This window comes from Emericellopsis atlantica (genome assembly GCF_019669845.1).
Source record: "Emericellopsis atlantica unplaced genomic scaffold F5Z01scaffold_22, whole genome shotgun sequence".
NCBI classification, from domain to species: Eukaryota; Fungi; Ascomycota; class Sordariomycetes; order Hypocreales; family Bionectriaceae; genus Emericellopsis; species Emericellopsis atlantica.
Window position 1 is genome coordinate 58,467 of NW_025764724.1, and position 16,747 is coordinate 75,213.

At 56.2% G+C, this 16,747-nt stretch overlaps 6 protein-coding genes across 6 annotated transcripts; 4 read left to right on the forward strand and 2 right to left on the reverse strand.

The window, feature by feature from the left end:
• Window positions 1-16: 16 nt before the first annotated feature.
• Window positions 17-5,075, reverse strand: F5Z01DRAFT_676064 (multidrug resistance-associated protein; the record flags this gene model as incomplete). Its single annotated transcript, XM_046265212.1, has 2 exons — window positions 17-4,949; window positions 5,008-5,075. 2 exons carry the CDS (start codon window positions 5,073-5,075, stop codon window positions 17-19), a joined length of 5,001 nt encoding a protein of 1,666 aa, XP_046116099.1.
• Window positions 5,076-7,024: 1,949 nt separating this feature from the next.
• Window positions 7,025-9,176, reverse strand: F5Z01DRAFT_234339 (protein transport protein sec61 alpha subunit). Its single transcript, XM_046258346.1, has 3 exons — window positions 8,816-9,176; window positions 7,313-8,657; window positions 7,025-7,262 (listed from the first exon to the last, which is right to left on the reverse strand). Exons 1-3 carry the CDS (start codon window positions 8,823-8,825, stop codon window positions 7,187-7,189), a joined length of 1,431 nt encoding a protein of 476 aa, XP_046116100.1. The 5' UTR covers window positions 8,826-9,176; the 3' UTR covers window positions 7,025-7,186.
• A 166-nt stretch (window positions 9,177-9,342) lies between these two features.
• F5Z01DRAFT_626136 (IPP transferase-domain-containing protein) lies at window positions 9,343-10,746 on the forward strand (the record flags this gene model as incomplete). Its single annotated transcript, XM_046261463.1, has 2 exons — window positions 9,343-9,417; window positions 9,475-10,746. 2 exons carry the CDS (start codon window positions 9,343-9,345, stop codon window positions 10,744-10,746), a joined length of 1,347 nt encoding a protein of 448 aa, XP_046116101.1.
• Window positions 10,747-10,911: 165 nt separating this feature from the next.
• On the forward strand, window positions 10,912-12,071 carry F5Z01DRAFT_235052 (uncharacterized protein). Its single transcript, XM_046258348.1, has 3 exons — window positions 10,912-11,120; window positions 11,213-11,492; window positions 11,561-12,071. Exons 1-3 carry the CDS (start codon window positions 11,077-11,079, stop codon window positions 11,801-11,803), a joined length of 567 nt encoding a protein of 188 aa, XP_046116102.1. The 5' UTR covers window positions 10,912-11,076; the 3' UTR covers window positions 11,804-12,071.
• An 878-nt stretch (window positions 12,072-12,949) lies between these two features.
• F5Z01DRAFT_638459 (fungal-specific transcription factor domain-containing protein) lies at window positions 12,950-15,280 on the forward strand (the record flags this gene model as incomplete). Its single annotated transcript, XM_046262370.1, has 4 exons — window positions 12,950-13,072; window positions 13,135-13,446; window positions 13,506-13,979; window positions 14,033-15,280. The coding sequence occupies 4 exons, from the start codon at window positions 12,950-12,952 to the stop codon at window positions 15,278-15,280; spliced, it is 2,157 nt and encodes a 718-aa protein (XP_046116103.1).
• Window positions 15,281-15,982: 702 nt separating this feature from the next.
• Window positions 15,983-16,654, forward strand: F5Z01DRAFT_638460 (putative succinate dehydrogenase cytochrome b subunit; the record flags this gene model as incomplete). Its single annotated transcript, XM_046262371.1, has 3 exons — window positions 15,983-16,019; window positions 16,076-16,151; window positions 16,210-16,654. The coding sequence occupies 3 exons, from the start codon at window positions 15,983-15,985 to the stop codon at window positions 16,652-16,654; spliced, it is 558 nt and encodes a 185-aa protein (XP_046116104.1).
• Between the last annotated feature and the right edge of the window lie 93 nt (window positions 16,655-16,747).

Consider the following 16,747-nt stretch of genomic DNA (forward strand, 5'->3'; position numbering starts at 1 on the left):
GCTTCCAAGTCTAATATTAACTATCATCCACAAGACGTCCAGAATCCCACTTTTTCTTGGCCGCCTCCATCAGGATATCGAGGTCGCCGCTCATCTCGCACATGCTCCTGAACAGAGTCTTTTCGTTGTTGATGAGCTCCCATGGGTGAGCGTACTCCACCACCTCGCCCTTGTCCAAGACAAGCACCTTGTCATAGTCGACAATTGTCTGCAGACGATGCGCAATGGTAATGACGGTGCCCGTCAGCTCACGGATCGTCTCTTGAATCTTGGAATCCGTCACGTAGTCGATGGAGGCCGTAGCCTCGTCCATCACCAGCACCGTGGGATTCTTGAGCATGGCACGAGCCAAGCACAAGAGCTGGCGCTGGCCCTGCGACAGATTCGACCCACTCTCACTGATGGGAGATGCAAGATCCAAGAAGATGTTCTTGTTGGTCGCAACCGATGGTGCTGCCGAGTTGACAGATCCGGGGACCCTCGGCGTAGGCGGCGAAGTCGAGGGCTCGTCAGGGCCGATGAGTTGGACCCTCCTCAGTGCGGCGAACACCTCTTCATCCGTGTACTGCTCAAACGGATCCAGATTGGTACGGAGCGTGCCCTGGAAAAGAGTAGGGTCCTGGGGCACAATCGTCACATTCTCGCGAAGGTCTCGGAGGCCGATCTTGCTAATGTCCACGTCGTCGATGGTGATGGTGCCGGAATCCGCCTCGAGCGCGCGGAAAATGGCCAAAGTCAGAGAACTCTTACCAGCGCCTGTACGACCGACGATACCGACCTTCTCCTGAGGGTTGATCTTGAGCGAAATGTTGTGGAGAACGGGCTCCAGATCAGTGCGATACCGGGTCGAGTAGTTGGTGAACTCGACAGCACCCTTAGCCGGCCAGCTGGGATCAGGGCGGTTGTCCTCGACAATCTCGTCCGCCTCCTGCTCGACATCGAGATATTCCTTGACACGCTCCATCGAGTTCATGTTCTGCTCGTTGATTGCGTAATTGCGGACAAGCCACAGAAGATTCTCCGTAAAGTTCATGGCGTAGCTGAGGGACATACCGGCGGCACCGGCGTCGACCTTGCCAAGGCTCAGGATGATGAACACACCGGCAGAGAATGCCACCAGGTCGCCCAAAAGGTCCGCACGAAGGGCCAGCCACCTGTTGCAAGCCCACAGGTAGATAAAGGGCCGAGCTTGCGTGTTGATCTTGCTCAGGTTGTCGCGGATGAAGCGGCGCTCCTCACCGTAGGCACGAATGGTCGTCATACCATGCAGCGTCTCGCCAAACTGCTGGAACAGGGGACTGCGGTGTACGGACTCCAATCGCTTGAGATCGCGCGACGCACGCAGGTAGAAGACGGACACGAGGTAGAACAAGACGGCAATGAATGCGGCAGCAATCAGGAATCCAGGTGTGATGACCGAGATCAGGATGACGGTGACCACGAGGGAAAGAGCGCAGGACATCACACTAACAGCGGTCGGCGCAACATCCTGGTCAATGGCCTCTAGATCTTTGCTGAATCGGTTGATGATCTGACCGAGAGGTGTAACGTCGAAGAAGCGGAATTGCGCTCGCGCGACAGAGCGGATGAGCATGTCGTGGATGCGTTGGGAGGCAGTCAGAGAACCGAAGAAGAGCCAGAGATCACGCATTAGCGCGGTGCCAGCACTCGCCAGCCCAATGATGGCGAGTACAACCAGATAGTAGGCAACGTTCACGCTCGACAGGTTGGTCTGCAGCAGTGGTTCCTGTGTAGGAGGGGCGGCATGGTACAAACTCAGGTCCATGACCTTGACATTCGAGGACGAACTCCTCAATGCCTGCACCCAGGATGCACCCGCAGCCTTCTCGACCACGTACTGGTTTGACCACTCACGAACCCACACCTGGATAGCGACGGTCGCGAGCTGTTGCGCGTTGAAAACGACAAAGGTGACAATCCAGAACCACCAGGAGCCCATGGAGGCGAGATAAAGTTTCATGACGGGCCACTTGACCGCACCAGTAACCTTGCCTTCGCCCATGGCGTCCTGCTGAGGTGGCGGAGCCTTCTTCTTCTTCTTATCCGGAACGCCATTCACGCCATTGGTCGTCTCGCCGTTGGCTTCTTCATCACCAACACTCGAGGGAACCCGAGAGGGCACACGCGATGCCGCAGTAGAAGCAGGGTTGACCTTCTTGATCTCCTCGCCCAGTTTTCCAGAAGCAATGACCTCGGCTGACAATCCCTGGACGGCGACGCGACCGTTGTCAAGCACCACGACGTATTCCGAGGATGGTACGCAAAGCTGCACATTGTGTGTCACCAGGATGCACGTGCGGTCAGCCATCAAAGGTCCCTTGATGCAGTTGCTGAAGATCCACTTGGCGGTATGGGAGTCCACAGCACTGAGGCAGTCATCCAGGAGCAGGTGGGCAGAGTTCGAATAGAGAGCACGCGCGAGCGAGATACGCTGCTTCTGACCACCGGAGAGCGTGATACCCTTCTCGCCGACGACTGTCTCGTCGCCATGGTCGAGAATCTCCAGGTCGCGCTCCAGAGCACAGGCGACAATGACGTCCTTGTAACGCTGTTCGTCATAAGGCGCCGCGAAGAGGATGTTGTTGCGGATGTTGGCGTTCACCAACCAGGCAGCTTGGGCAACGTAAGCGATGGTGTTGGTGAGGCCGGTTTCAGGATCAACGCGAGCATCCTCACGGCTTTGACCGCCAGGACAGAACACCCTCCCCTCGACCATTGTCATTTCGCCAAGCAGACCCATCAGCATGGACGTCTTACCGGACCCAGTCGGTCCAGCAATGATGTTGAGCTTGCCAATCTGGAAGTCGACGTTCATCTCGAGCAGACGAAATGCGCGGGAACCATCGTCAGCCACGGTATCGCGACCTCCCCAGATCAGGGTGGCGTCCCTGAAGCCGATGCGCCTGACGCCATCTTCGTCCACATTGTCGGTGCCCAACTGCTCGTACTTTTCGGTCTCGTCCTCGTTCAAAAACTCATCAACACGATCGATGGAAACCTTGGCCTCCTGTACGTGGGCGAACATATCACCAAGCTGGTCCAGGGGAATGCGCAGAAGCATGAACAATGAGATGGCGGTAAAGGCGACGGAAGGGTACAGCGGCTTCTTCTCGATCAAGGTGTAGACCAAAAAGGAGAAGAAGGTGATGAGCACAGGGACAAAGTTCCAGATGGCAACTGCAGTAGCCCAGACCATGAATCTCGAACGCAGGGCCTTGAGCTCAGCGTGACGCTTCTCATCGATGATCATGCCGAATCGCTCTTCCCACGCAAAGTACTTGATGATCCGGATATTCTGGAGCACCTCGTTGGTGATGTTGATGCGCTTGTCAGTGGCAGCCAGGATGTTCTTCGATGTATTGCTGAAGCCCTTTCCAATGAGATAGTTGATAGGTAGGAGGAAGACCATGACAATGATACCAGGGATAGCACTAAGACCCATGACCTGCCAGAGTAGGACGATGGAGACGATGAGCATTGTAGGAGCGGCGGCGCACAAGAAATGCAAGTAGGCGGTGATCTCGGCGATTTTGAAGCTGTCGACAGACATGAGGTTGATGATAGTGCCGAGATTCGCTTGCTCGTCGTCAGCGCCAATGGATTCCTTGATACTTTCGTAACCTGATTCTGTATCGCTGCTGGAGTTGTTTTCCTTCTTTTTCTTGAGACCGAGAGCGCGCTTGAGTTTGCTGCCTGTGCCCTCTTTGACATCGCCGCCGTCGTTGGCTGCGGGCTTGGCTTGGAGGAGGACCTTTTCCTTGCCAGAGGCGGCCTTGCGACGGAGGGCCTTGGCATAGATCTCACCCACGATGATCGCACGAACGCGGATGCAAATCTTGCGACCAATCCACAAGGCCATACCGTCTCCCCAAGATCGGACCATGTCGAGTACGGGAAGGCCAATGACATAGAGCCAGAGCACGTTGATGGGTGCGCGGTCAGACGACTCGACGTATCGCAAGATTGCCTTGAGGAGGAGGGTCGGGGCAAAGGTGAAGATTCCGGATATGACGGCCATGCCGCACTGGACAAAGAGGTCCCTCTTGAAGTACCTGAGAAGATGGAAGGCGAGCGAGCTGGTCCTCTTCATCTGGCGATAATCAGACAGGACATGGGCAGCCTTGTCTTTGGGCAGCAGATTCCAAACGTGCTCGAGTTCCATTGGCTGTTTCCAGCCCTTGTAGATGATGGAATCAACCCAGCCAAAGGTGGCCACCGAGAAGAGACTGGCCAGTGGCTCACGCGAGGGCTCGATGCCATCCTCCCACTCCAGCACGACTGTCTTGTTGCCTTTGCGGGTGGACACGGCCATGCCAAACAGAAGCGAGAGGATGGCAAACTCGACGATGACAAGAACCTGGGCCGTTTTCGAGGTCGGGCGAATGAGCACAGACCGGAAGATGAAGACCATGAAGAGCCAGTTGAAGCCGTAAATGGTCGCGGTGTGGTTCCATAGGTGCGGGATGCGCCACTTGGAGTTCCCAAGAACCAGGCGCAGCGTGGTCAGGATGAGTGCGTAAATCCAGACAATCAGCCCGGCGATGGCCGTGAGCTGGCCATGCGAGGTTGTGTACGTCCTGGTGTTGAGAGCTACGGCATTGGTCGCAACGAGACCGATGACGCCCAGCTCTTCAACCAATTGCCAGAGGTACTGTCCTGTGGGTGTATCCGCCTTGATGATGGAACCCTTGGTTGTAGTTTTTGTGAGCGCCAGTCGACCGCCATTGATTTCGAGAGCTTCCTCTTCCTCAACCTCGGCCTCCTCGTCGGGTGGTAGTTCTGTGTGATCGTGTGCGGCGTGCTCGTCAGTCGCAAGGCGGCTGTAGGCTTGCGTCTTTCGTTGGCCGTATGCGGACTGAGCATTGCGCCAGAGAATGTACGTGAAGGACAGGGCGACTACGAGTAAAGGGAAGATGATCTTCAAATAGCTGAGGGATGCGATTAGCCAATGCGCGGCTTAAGTACGGGACGAAGGGGCCGACAAACTCTTGTTGGAAGCAGACGGTGAAGTCGTCGACCAGCCATATAGGCCCGGTGCACTGCGCAAAGCCCATTGCGAAGGCGGTTGGTCTGTGGCTTTGCGTGCCCGGCAGTTACGACGCACTGACGGAATCCAGATCGTCCACTTGCAGATACACGCTCTTGTCGAGAAGAGCGTGCGTGACTCCCAGCAGCTGCAGGCAGGGTCGTGCGTGCGCGAGGACAGAAATCGAAGCGAGGATGTTGCCACGGAAAGAACAAAATCGATGATGCGAGCTAGTTCCTCAAGGCGAGGTACTTTAGCCTTCCTGTCCGTCTCTGGCGCGGAACGGCTGGCGTCGTGACGGAGGGGCACTCGAGCGAGGCGAGACGTAGCTTGTCCCCAATCGGCGCGTAATTGGAGAAGCAGGCTGCTCGCTTCGGGAGTACTTGTCACTGCGTACTGCTACCGTTGTGCTTTGCGTATCACAGATCACGAGAAATTGGCAGCCGCCGTTTGCGGGTGGTATTATACAGAAAGGAAGACAGGAAGAGACCGAGGGAGGCAAGTCAGATAATCAAAGGAAAAGTCGATGGCTGCGATCCGCGTGACGCTGGCCAAGGGTAATTAATCTGCAGAGAATGCGGGACCACGCTTTTCACGCGCAAAAGTCACCCCGACCTCGACGGACTCGACTCCACACGTTACCCACCAGCACTGCACCTTTTTCTCCCTCTCATCCGCCCTGCTGGATCAAGCGAAACGAAAAGATGGAGGAGTGCTACAAATTGTTCAGCGTGGCAAGTTGACGGCTGTTGCTTGCACTCGCGATGTGAATCTGCATCTTATCATACACCTGTAGGTACCTCACCTCACCTCAATGCCTGCTCTGGTACCTGCCCGAGGTACTTCCCACTTGAGCTTGATGGAATGAGACTGGCCAGGCACTTCCTGCCTCGACTTGGATAAGGCTCCTCTTGTGATTGGATGCAGTGCTGTCTGACTCCATGCCGCCCATTGAGTGACTCAAGGACACCCTTTTCTTACCTGACTTACCTCGCTTCTTTGATTTACAGATGACACTGAGTACGGATACCTAAGGTACCTGTATTAAGCAGCACTTGGAGACCCAGGCGAGTCTCATCGCTCCGTCTTGCACCAATTGAATCGATGCTGCTGCTGCTGCTACTGCCCTTGCCCCTCTAAGCTTGCCGGTTGACACATCGCCGGCTGACGCTTCGCCGATACTCCAAAGGGTACCGTATCAACAAAGGGACCGTGCATCGTCAACGGCTCCCGGTGGGTGTTCACTAGTCTAGCGGCCCCTCTGCACATGCAGGTCCTGCTGCAGCATGCAGGTAAGCGAGCGAGGGTCAGTCAGTGATGGACTGGAGCTCGCGGCTCTTGGTCGAGAGTTGGGACGATAGATTAACTTATAATAACACAACTTCATCATGCGCAACAGCGATGACTTACTTCATTCAACATCCAAACAGTATCGGACACGCAAGACGCACACGCGCAGACACGGCATTCTGGATTCACGTTTCCTCTGCCATGTAGCACAAATCTACAGCATGTACCCACGAGTATCACGGAATGCTGAGTGGCTCCCCTGGACTGGTAACTCGTAGAATCCTGTTGCCGTTGACTCACTCACCGCCCCTCAACACGCACCAGGGTCTCCTGCGCAGTACTATCTCCGGTTCGCCGTCGTAAACCTACCTATCTGTCGACGCGCTGCTTTCCCCGCGTTATCGTGCAGCTGGTGCAACCCCAGGAGAATGGATGCACGGGCTCCATCAGGTCGCATATGACTGGGAGAAAGACTCCCAGAGAAAGCGAGGCCGTTGCAAATCTATCGTGCGCTTGCATGAACATCTGCTAGACGCGTGTGAACTTCTCCAATTTTGTATACAAAGGGATGGCAAGCTACGGAGAGAGCTTTTATTCGTCATGCCTGGACTAACAAAACATTTTTACACGACTTTGAAACTCTTCAATCGGCTTTGCGCTGTACAAAGTCTGCAGCCCATCCCACCCACCGACTCCATGAAATGATGCAAGTTATTACGGCCAATCGGTCCCTTTTGTGTACCATCCTGACTCCTTATCTTCTTGCATATTCTACACGGCAGCCTTGCAGCTGCCTCGAATCCAACTGAGTACCAGGGGTGGCCTTTTGCCCCCCTTGGGTGAGCCCTCTTAGCCCATGATCATGCCCTTCATACCGGACAGATCACCCTCCTTGGCAGCGATCTCGAAGTAGCCATAGATGATGCTAGTGTGCGTTAGTGAGTGCGAACTAAACTGGGTGTCTGCTTAACTTACGTGACAGCGAGGAGAGTACCGGTGCCGGAGCCCAGAGCACCCATAAGATCGCTAGCGACCGAGAGCGCACCAATGCAAGCGCCGCCAAAGGCAGCGGCAGTGGGGATGACGCGCTTGAGCTCCTTGTACATGCTCTGCTCGCGGTGTCCGGCCATGACGAGACCCTGGTCCTTGAGCTGCTTGGCAACGTCGCGAGGGCTGGAGCCAGACACCTCGATCCAGGTCTTGGAGAAGAGAGCGCAGGCACCGAGCATGTAGACGATGTAGACGGTCGTGTGGATGGGGTCGAGCAGGGCCTCGCGGAAGTTGACGGGAGGCGACATGTAGTAGACGAGACCGGAGACGGCGTGGAGCTGCGAGGAGCCCTCCTTGGCCTCCCAGACACCGCAGAGACGGACCAAGAGGTTGTCGGAGAAGCGCGAGTACATCATCTGCGAGATGAGGAAGATGTTGGAGGACAGAGCCGACTGCAGCATGATGGGCATGTTCGAGGTGTAGAACAGGCGCACGGGGTAAGAGCCGCGGGCACCACGCTGGCGCGACGACTTGACAGGGATCTCGACGCGGAAGCCCTGCAGGTAGATGACGGCGGCGAAGACGAGCACGGTGGCGAGCAGGTTCATGATGTTGGGGAGGTTCTGGCGGTAGAATGCCTCCTGGAGCGCGCGCTGCTTGTTGTCCCAGGTCATGAGCAGGTGGAAGAGGGCAATGACGGCACCCTCGAACTCGGGGCCACGACCAGTGTTAATGGTGGTGGGCGAGAACGCCTTCCAGACAATCGACTCGCAGATGTTGGTGGCAATGAACAGCGAGATGCCGCTGCCGAGACCGTAGCCCTTCTGGAGGAGCTCGTCGAGCAGGATAACAATCATGCCGGCAACAACGAGCTGGAGAATGAGCAGGAAGACGATACCAGCACCGAGATCGGAAGGAGGACCGTAGAGACCGGTGAAGACGTAGACGGTGGCGGTACCGGCAGAGAGAATAAAGGCAAAGAGCTTCTGAGCAGTCTGGTACAGCTCGCGGTCGGACTTGAGGTCGAGGTTGACGTCGATCATGTGGGTGCCGGCAAGCAGCTGGAAGACCATGCCAGAAGAGATAATGGGCGTGATGCCCAGCTCCATCAGAGTACCCCTGTTACTGGCGATGACCATGCGAAGCCAGTACAGCGGATCGGAGTTGTCGGACGATACGATGCCGTAGAGGGGCATCTGGCTCATGACCAAGAAGATCAGGAGGGTGAGGCCAGTCCACATGAGCTTCTGCTCGAACTTGGGCTTGTTCTCGGGTTGCTGAACCTCGGGGAGGAACGGCACGAATGGCTTGACCAAGTCAAGGAATCGTACTGCAAAAGCGAACGCGCATGTCAGCCATGTGTACTCAAGTCTTGATGCATCGAATGGGGGTGTTCCAGTCGGGCGTCTCCTCGATGGCAAGCTGTGCATGCTGCCGCCACCACCAAGGGCCCCTTCTGTCGCGCCATGCGGAGAGGGATGAACTCACGGGAAGACATGATGGGCAATTTGTGTCGCAAGCAATAACAAAGAAGACTGGGCCGGTCAGAAAAGAAAGAAGATGAAGAGGCCGAGCTTCAATGGTGCGAAGCTCGTTGTTGGCGGCGAAGGGGAGTGGGAGGGATTGGGGTCGTCGGGTGGTTAAAGGAGGGCAGAGGCGAAGGCGAAGGCGATCTGGCTTCAATGGTCGAGGTCCAGTGCTTGGACGCACCTGGTTGGCTCGCAAACCCCCAAGGCAGATGTGTCCAGAAATTTGGTGGAGATGACACGTGACCCATTTAGGGAGGAGGAGAGGAGACCCCTAATTAGCACCAAACACCGCTGGGTTTTTTCCCGTGGCGGACGGAGGACTCGACGGAACCCCGAATGTGGGGAAGCTATGAGTGCCAATTTTTGGAGACATCATCGCCCGTCATCTGCCCAAGCTTCAAGACAGCTTGTCAGTCGCAATGTGACGATCCTCCCATGTTCGTGCGCCCCGGCCTGAGTCACCTTGCCCGACGCCATGCTACGACAATGGCCACCTGTCCAAAACCACCAGCCCAACCGCTGTTGGTCATCCTCGGCTCAACAGGGACTGGCAAGTCCGAGGTAGGAGGACCACCGCTAGTACGAAGCAGAGGAGTAGCCGTTGCTGACGCCAAATAGCTAGCTGTTGAGCTTGCGAAACGATTCCGAGGCGAGGTCATCAACGCCGATGCCATGCAAATGTACAATGGCCTTCCCATCATGACCAACAAGATGAGCGTGGCAGAGCAACAGGGTATCCCGCATCACCTTCTCGGAAATATTGCGCCAACGGAGGAATCATGGACTGTCGACGGGTTTCAAAAAGAGGTCTCCAAGATTCTAGGGGAAATCCGCGACAGAGGTAATTTGCCTATCGTGGTCGGTGGGACGGCGTACTATGTCGACGCGCTACTCTTTGACAATACGACACTGCACGAGGATGTTCCACAAACAGATGAGCCCCTGCCCATTCTCGATGAGCCCACTGAGGTGCTCTTTGCCGAGCTGCAAAAGGTGGACCCTGTCATGGCGGAGCGATGGCACCCCAACGACCGGCGGAAGATCTTACGGTCTCTGGAGATTTATCTGCGGACAGGCAGGCCCGCATCCGAACTTTATGCGGAACAGAAGCAGAAGCGCAGCGCGAGCCGAGACTCGCCGTGGGAGAACTTGCTATTTTGGGTGTACTCGGAAGGAGACGTGCTCAAGGAGAGGCTGGACAGACGGGTGGACAAGATGCTTGACGCCGGGTTGATCGATGAAGCTCGTCAATTGCTCCAGCTCAAGCGAGAGGAAGAAGCCGCTGGGAGGCCGGTGGATCAGACAAGGGGCATTTGGCAGGTGCTCGGGTACAAACAGCTCGAGCCATACTTGCTCGCCCTCGAAGGCGACACCGATCCTGTCGAGCTGGAAAGGATCAAGGCGAGTGGTATCGAGGATCTCAAGACTGGGACGCGGCGCTACGCCAACTATCAGAACAAGTGGACGCGCCGCAAAAAGCTCCCTCACCTCAAGGAAGAAGGGCCAGAGGCACTGAACAGCCTGTACCTTCTGGACAGCACCACGGTGGCGAAGTTTGGGGAGGACGTGGTCGAACCTGCGAGTAGGCTGACGGCGCAGTTCTTGAAGGGCGAGGCGCGCGAGTTGCCCGTCAACCTGTCCGACCCGGCGCGTGAGGTCCTCACAGCGGCCCATGCTAGCGAGCCAGACGTGCATCGCAAACAACACTGCGATATTTGCAACCTGACAATCGCTTCGGAGAAGCAATGGGCACTCCATCTGCACAGTCGCCAACACAGGGCGCGACTCAAGAAGAAAAAGGGGCTGGCGTTGGTTCCTGTGAGCGTAAGTCGGCCTGACTCGGAGTTTTCTGAGCCTGAGATTTCTTCCATATTTGACAGCACTATATAAGCCACATAAGCGGTCACCTGCGTCATGCCGTCGCCTCGACATGTGTATCGGCTCTTGGTTATGGACCAGCCCACGCAGTTGACTGCCAACTACCCTGGAGTCAACAACTTTCGGTGGCCGACACCGTTTGTCCAATACAGGAGCATGAATGATTCGCATTGGGCATGTAATTGTGTTGTTCATTAGCTTTGGAGTTCGCCTTTTGTGTTTTTTCCCCCAATTGGATGTGTCGAATGCAAAGCGATTCCCAGGAGGGCAGAACGTGTGGATGACTGCCTTTCTTACCATGATATCAGGTTTTCTAATGGATCTAACAAAAGCACACAATGAATGTTTCTGTACCCGAATGCGAGCGGAATCACAAGCCAAAGCAGGTACGTGGCACGTGCTACTAGAAACACATCAAGAGTACTAGTACATATGCGCCTATTCATCACACTCACGTGCTAAGTTGCACCCGTGGCAGTAAGACGCAGGCGGGTCAGAGGCCCAGAGCTGCAGTGAGCGAGGAAAGCGACATTTTCCTCCATGTCCCCGAATCACATCATGCTGCTGAACAGCTTGGATTCATCCCTTCCAGCATCACGGCGGCGGTAGGATCCGGAATGGACATTTTGTCACAGGGACGGTTCGAGTCCCGCCCAGCCGCCTGGATGCAGTCAGCAAGGCCACTGATCAAGGATTCGCAGTGGTCCTTAAGTTGCCGAACAAGTCGCCGGTATATTGTCGAGATATCATGGGGATACGTACGTGGAACGCTCCCGCAGTTTATCATCATGTAGCATACGTATAGCAACTAATTTATCACGCGGAGTGTAGATCCGGCCGAAGTCCAGTGGAGCTGCGGACTTGGACTGCCACGAACGCCGGGCTCTGGCGTCATTGTCCGCAGTCGCAAGCCGTGGCGGACAGCAGGTCGGTCAATGAGGGACTGGAAAACTGGAAACGCGAGATCCGGGAAGGGCTGGGTGATTACTGCTTTCGGGGCAGTCTTGTACCGGTGCAGGGTCTTGTGGTCGTGGTGCCAACTGCGCTGCTGCTGCTGCTGGCGCAGTGACTCATATTCTGGCTTTTGCAAGAGTCCAGCCCCTGGCATAACCAGCAAGTGCGCGGGAAAAGACGGCGGCCAGGATTGCCGTTGTGAATTGTGCACGCGATCCATTGGGCTGGCTGGAGCTTGGTACGGGCTAAACCGCAAAGCGAAGGAATGAATAGGCTTGGGCGTGAGCATCTGACCTGTCAAGATATGTTCTCGGGTTCGTCATGGTCAATCGTGGAGTAAGGTAATACGTACGTAGGGTAATACCTGGTGGATTCCCCCATGGGTTGATCCCTTACTACTAGTCTGGTTATTTACTCTCGCTGTGAATGAATAATAAGAAAGAGAACTGCCTCTGACTTTTCAGATCGGACCACCGACCCTAACGTTACAGTAGCTGTCATTTCAATCTGCTGCCCCCCTCTGCTTACACCCGCTGCACAGCCTCACAACTCCGACCCAGGTCCTGTTGATTATCAGCGCTTGTTGTGCTTGGTCGGCCTTTTGCATGCCCAAGCAACAAAACATATAATAATAATAATCCGTCCGTCCGTCACCAGGCACCTCAATTCACCGGAATTCCAAACGCTGACGCCTGCCAGGCACCAGGCACGAGACGCTGAGCAACAAGCTTCGCGCATCTGCCTTGGTTCGTTAATTTCCCCTTGGCGGAGACTTTTTTCGTTTATAAGAAGAAGTCTGAAGACGTCGAATCCCGTATTCGGGTTACCATCACGCTAGCCTGCCCGCGGACAGCGCAAAGTGAGGATTATTGCCAGCTCCACCGCGACCACCTGGCACCACCACCACCACCACCAACGTCCGCGCCGGAATTGGCTCTGTGTGCCTCCCTCCCAAGGTGCGTGCATTGTCTCCCTCGCATTATCGCTCGGACTCAACTGATCACTCATAGAAAACTTTGCGAAGCTGGCACATGGCAGTACTGAGACTACGGAGACACTGAAGAACACTTTGTGGCTCATTGCGCGCTCAAAGTACTACGTGCTACTCAACTTAACTCCGACCCCACACAACGTCACAGGCCTGGCTTCACCCCATCGTCTAGCACGCCTCCAAGCACAGAGGAGGCTCTCTGACAGTGTGCCAGAGTACGGCTCATGACCGTGTCTCTCATATTTCCTCAAGACAGGACTGTGCGACAGCATGTCCGCAAATCCGAACGTGCCGCCTCCGGCGCCTAGGCAACCTCGCGTCCTCGCCTGTGTCTTGTGTCAGCATCGCAAGATAAAATGTGATCGCAACACCCCTTGCTCCAACTGCGTCAAGGTGAGCTCTCAGAAGGAAAACAAAGCACTGTTCATGATGCTCAACATTGCATTTCGCTACAGGCCAATGTGACATGTACGCCAAGCACTCCAGCACCGGCGCGCAAGCGTCGACGACCGAATCAAGATCTCCAAGAGCGGCTCGCGCGTTGCGAGGCTCTGCTGAAGCAGTATGCTGGCGCTGGGCCTCCGCCAACGGCAGCCTCGGCTTCCCAGTCACCAACGACGCCGTTCAAAGACATGGCAGACTCGCCTGAGCCGTGGAACTCTCAGTTCTCCGATTTTGAAAAGGTCCCTACTACTGGCAAGATGATCCAGTCCGAGGGTGGCTCTCGCTTCTATGAAAGCCAACTCTGGACGAAATTCCACGAAGAGGTATGTGGTTCGATAGCCCATTGCGTGCGCGCTGTTCACTCACATCCCCGCCCCCTTAGTTGCAAGCGATGAGACACATTGTCGATACGGAGGACCCAGAGGAATCAAGTGTTTTGGGGACAGAAGGCATGACACCAGACAACAACGGCGACTTCATCATCCCGGGCGATCGCTCGTCTCAAAGCGGGGAGCTACAGCATCCAGATCCCGTCCAGACGTTCAGGTTATGGCAGATTTTCCTGGACCGCGTCAACCCCTTGACCAAGGTCATCCACGTACCGACGCTGCAGCCTTACATCATCGAGGCGACCACTGACCCGTCCAACGTCCCTTTACACTACCAGGCACTCCTTTTCGCGGTGTATCTGATGGCCACTCTATCCCTCAGCGACGCGGAATGCCATCAGCTGCTGGGCTCATCACAAGCGCTCGCATTACAGAGATTCTCATCGGCGACGCGGACTGCTTTGCTGCGCTTCGACTATCTGCGCAAATACGACATGGCTGCTCTGCAGGCATTGGTTCTGTTCATGGTATGTGTGGGCGTTCTTCGTCAGATTGACATGATGCTGACTGGCTGGACAAGATTTTCTTGCAAGGACGCTATGATCGCCACGCTGCGTGGGTGATCAGCGGCACGATTGTCAGGATCGCACAGAAAATGGGGTACCATCGAGACGGCGAGCTGCTGAAGCTGACGCCCTTTGAGACGGAGATGCGCAGGCGCATCTGGTGGCAGATCCTGATGCAGGACACCAAGCTGGCCATCACGTCCGGGCTGAGCCACAGTAGCGTGCAGGACAATTTCGACACCAAGCCACCGCAGAACCTGAACGACGCCGATCTGTACCCGGGGTCGTCCGAGCCTGTCCATTCACGCGAGGGGCCGACGGAGATGGCGTTTATACTCGTCATGAACCGACTGTCAGTATTCATGATCTCCGACAGCAATCGCGCAGGGTTCGAGTCGGCCGTGCTAGGAGGAGGCCCGAACGAGGACGGGAATGCTACCTTTGATCCCGCATTGCTCGAAAAGTACAAAGGCGTCGCGAGAGAGCTGGATGCCGACTTGCGCGAGATCGAGCGGCGATACATTGACGAGTCGGCAGGCGCAGCCCATGCTGCGGCGTTGAATGTACGATCCATGCTCGTGGAGAAGCTGCATGAGATGCTCCGCCCCATGTGCGAGCAGCCAGAATGGGGGACGGAGATCTTCAGCCCCAAAGACAACCTCTTCAAGACGGTCCTCATCAACAACGAGCACAACACGGAAATGTACGAGCGGATGGCTGGCTTTGGCTTTCTGTGGTTTGTCAAGTTGCACTTTCAGCTCGACGTCTTTGCGGTCCTGGCCGGTCAGCTCTGCCGTCGTCCGACGGGGACGCTGTCCGACCGCGGCTGGACGGTCGTGGAGAAGCACTACAAGTGGCTGCCCGAGCTCTTTGACCTGTCGCAGAAAGCCCACGCGTCGCAGGCCCAGTTTACGCTCAAGGCCTGGAAAGCGCGCGAGAAAGCGTATGCGCAACTCGGGCAGCTCCTGCCGACGCCAGCGTACATTGAGCGTCTGCGTGAATGTATATCGACGCCCGACCGCTCCTCTACGGCGACGTCTGCGACACCACCGGCCTCCTCTATGCAGGGGCAGCAGCCCATGGGCGACGTCGACAACAGCTTCCTGGGCGGCTACATGGACATGCCGACCATGTCCTGGGACATGTGGGGAGACTCGTACTCGACGGCTTCGCTGGGCAATCCGAATCAGCCGCTGTCGGCGGCGTTCTTTGGCAGTTACGGTATGAATCAGATGGGCAACCCCAGCGGCGATATGCATTGAGCAAGCACTCCGTAATGAGCACGGCCATGGAGAGGGACATAATCCGAAAGGCCGTTGAACTGTATTCGCAAAAGATACGAGACTCCCCTCACGGATAGAAAGGACAGGACAGGACAGGACAGGATTCGGGCTGGAACGGGCTTCCCCCACTCCCTGACGGGCGTTCAATTGGCATGTACGAGTAGCTACGGACTGAACATTCCCCCACAGATGCTGTGTACGAATAATATACCACGGAAGACGAAATGTAGATCTCAAAATGAAACGACACGTAGATGGACGACTAGGTGCCGAGATTAACGACGGATCGCTTCCCTCTCCAAACATCCGTGAGCCCAAGGGCTTGCCAGAATACCATCTCCCATCTGTCGCGCGAAGCGACAATAGTAGACAGCGTCTCTGGCGGATGTTCGTTGCTATCTGAGGGAGGGAAAAAGAGAAGAGAAGAGGAAGAGACCCGAAATTGAGAAGCCGATTCAAATCAGCCAGACTCGGATGACTCAGCAGAAAAAGTCACGTGTATCCCGGCGATGATGAATTCGCCGTCGGTCATTGGTCCGATCCCTGCCGAGGAACCGACTTCGACTCGTCCCGAGCTTGGCCTGCTACCATATGATCGTTGACGGCATTTCCCAGTGTTGCTCGCTTGATGCTGAAGAACGACCGACGACAGCCTCATTGACATCGATCTCCGCCGCAAACATGCTCGCCTCAAGAGTCGGCGTTGCCGCCACGCGCAGTAAGCCCTCGATCCATCCTCTCCGTCCTGTCCCTGGGATCTAACGACGACACTAGGCGCGGCCAAGCCATTCATGGCGCAGAACCTCCCCAAGCTGGCGCTCGCGGCTCGCGTGCCCGCCACGCAGTACCGGTAAGGAGAATTGCTTCCGAGGAGGTAGACCAAGGACGTTTGCTCACTCACTCGATAGCCCCATTGCGACCGTCAAGCACACACCCGCCGAAGGCGACCAGATCCTCGCCAAGCAGCGCCTCAACCGCCCCGTCTCCCCCCATCTCGGCATCTACAAGATGAACCAGACCTGGTTCGGCAGCTCCGCGTGGACGCGCATCACCGGCTGCACGCTCTCCGGCGTCGCCTACCTCTACTTTGGCTCCTACCTCCTCGCGCCCCTCTTTGGCTGGCACCTCGAGAGCGCGAGCCTGGCCGCGGCCTTTGCCGGCCTGCCCATGCTCGTCAACGGCGGCATCAAGTTCCTGCTGGGCTTCCCCTTTGCCATGCACTTCTTCAACGGCGTCAAGCACCTCGTCCTCGACACCGGTCGGGGCTACGCCAAGTCGACGCTCGTCAGGGTCGAGACGGCGGCGTGGAGCTTTGGTATCCTCGGTGGTTTGTTCCTTGCGTTCGGTCTGTAAAGCGTTGTACGGATAAGGGCGGGGGACGGTCAGTCAGTCAGTCAAGGTGTAGAAATATCAGCCTGAACAAGGCACGGGAGTATCATTGTTCAC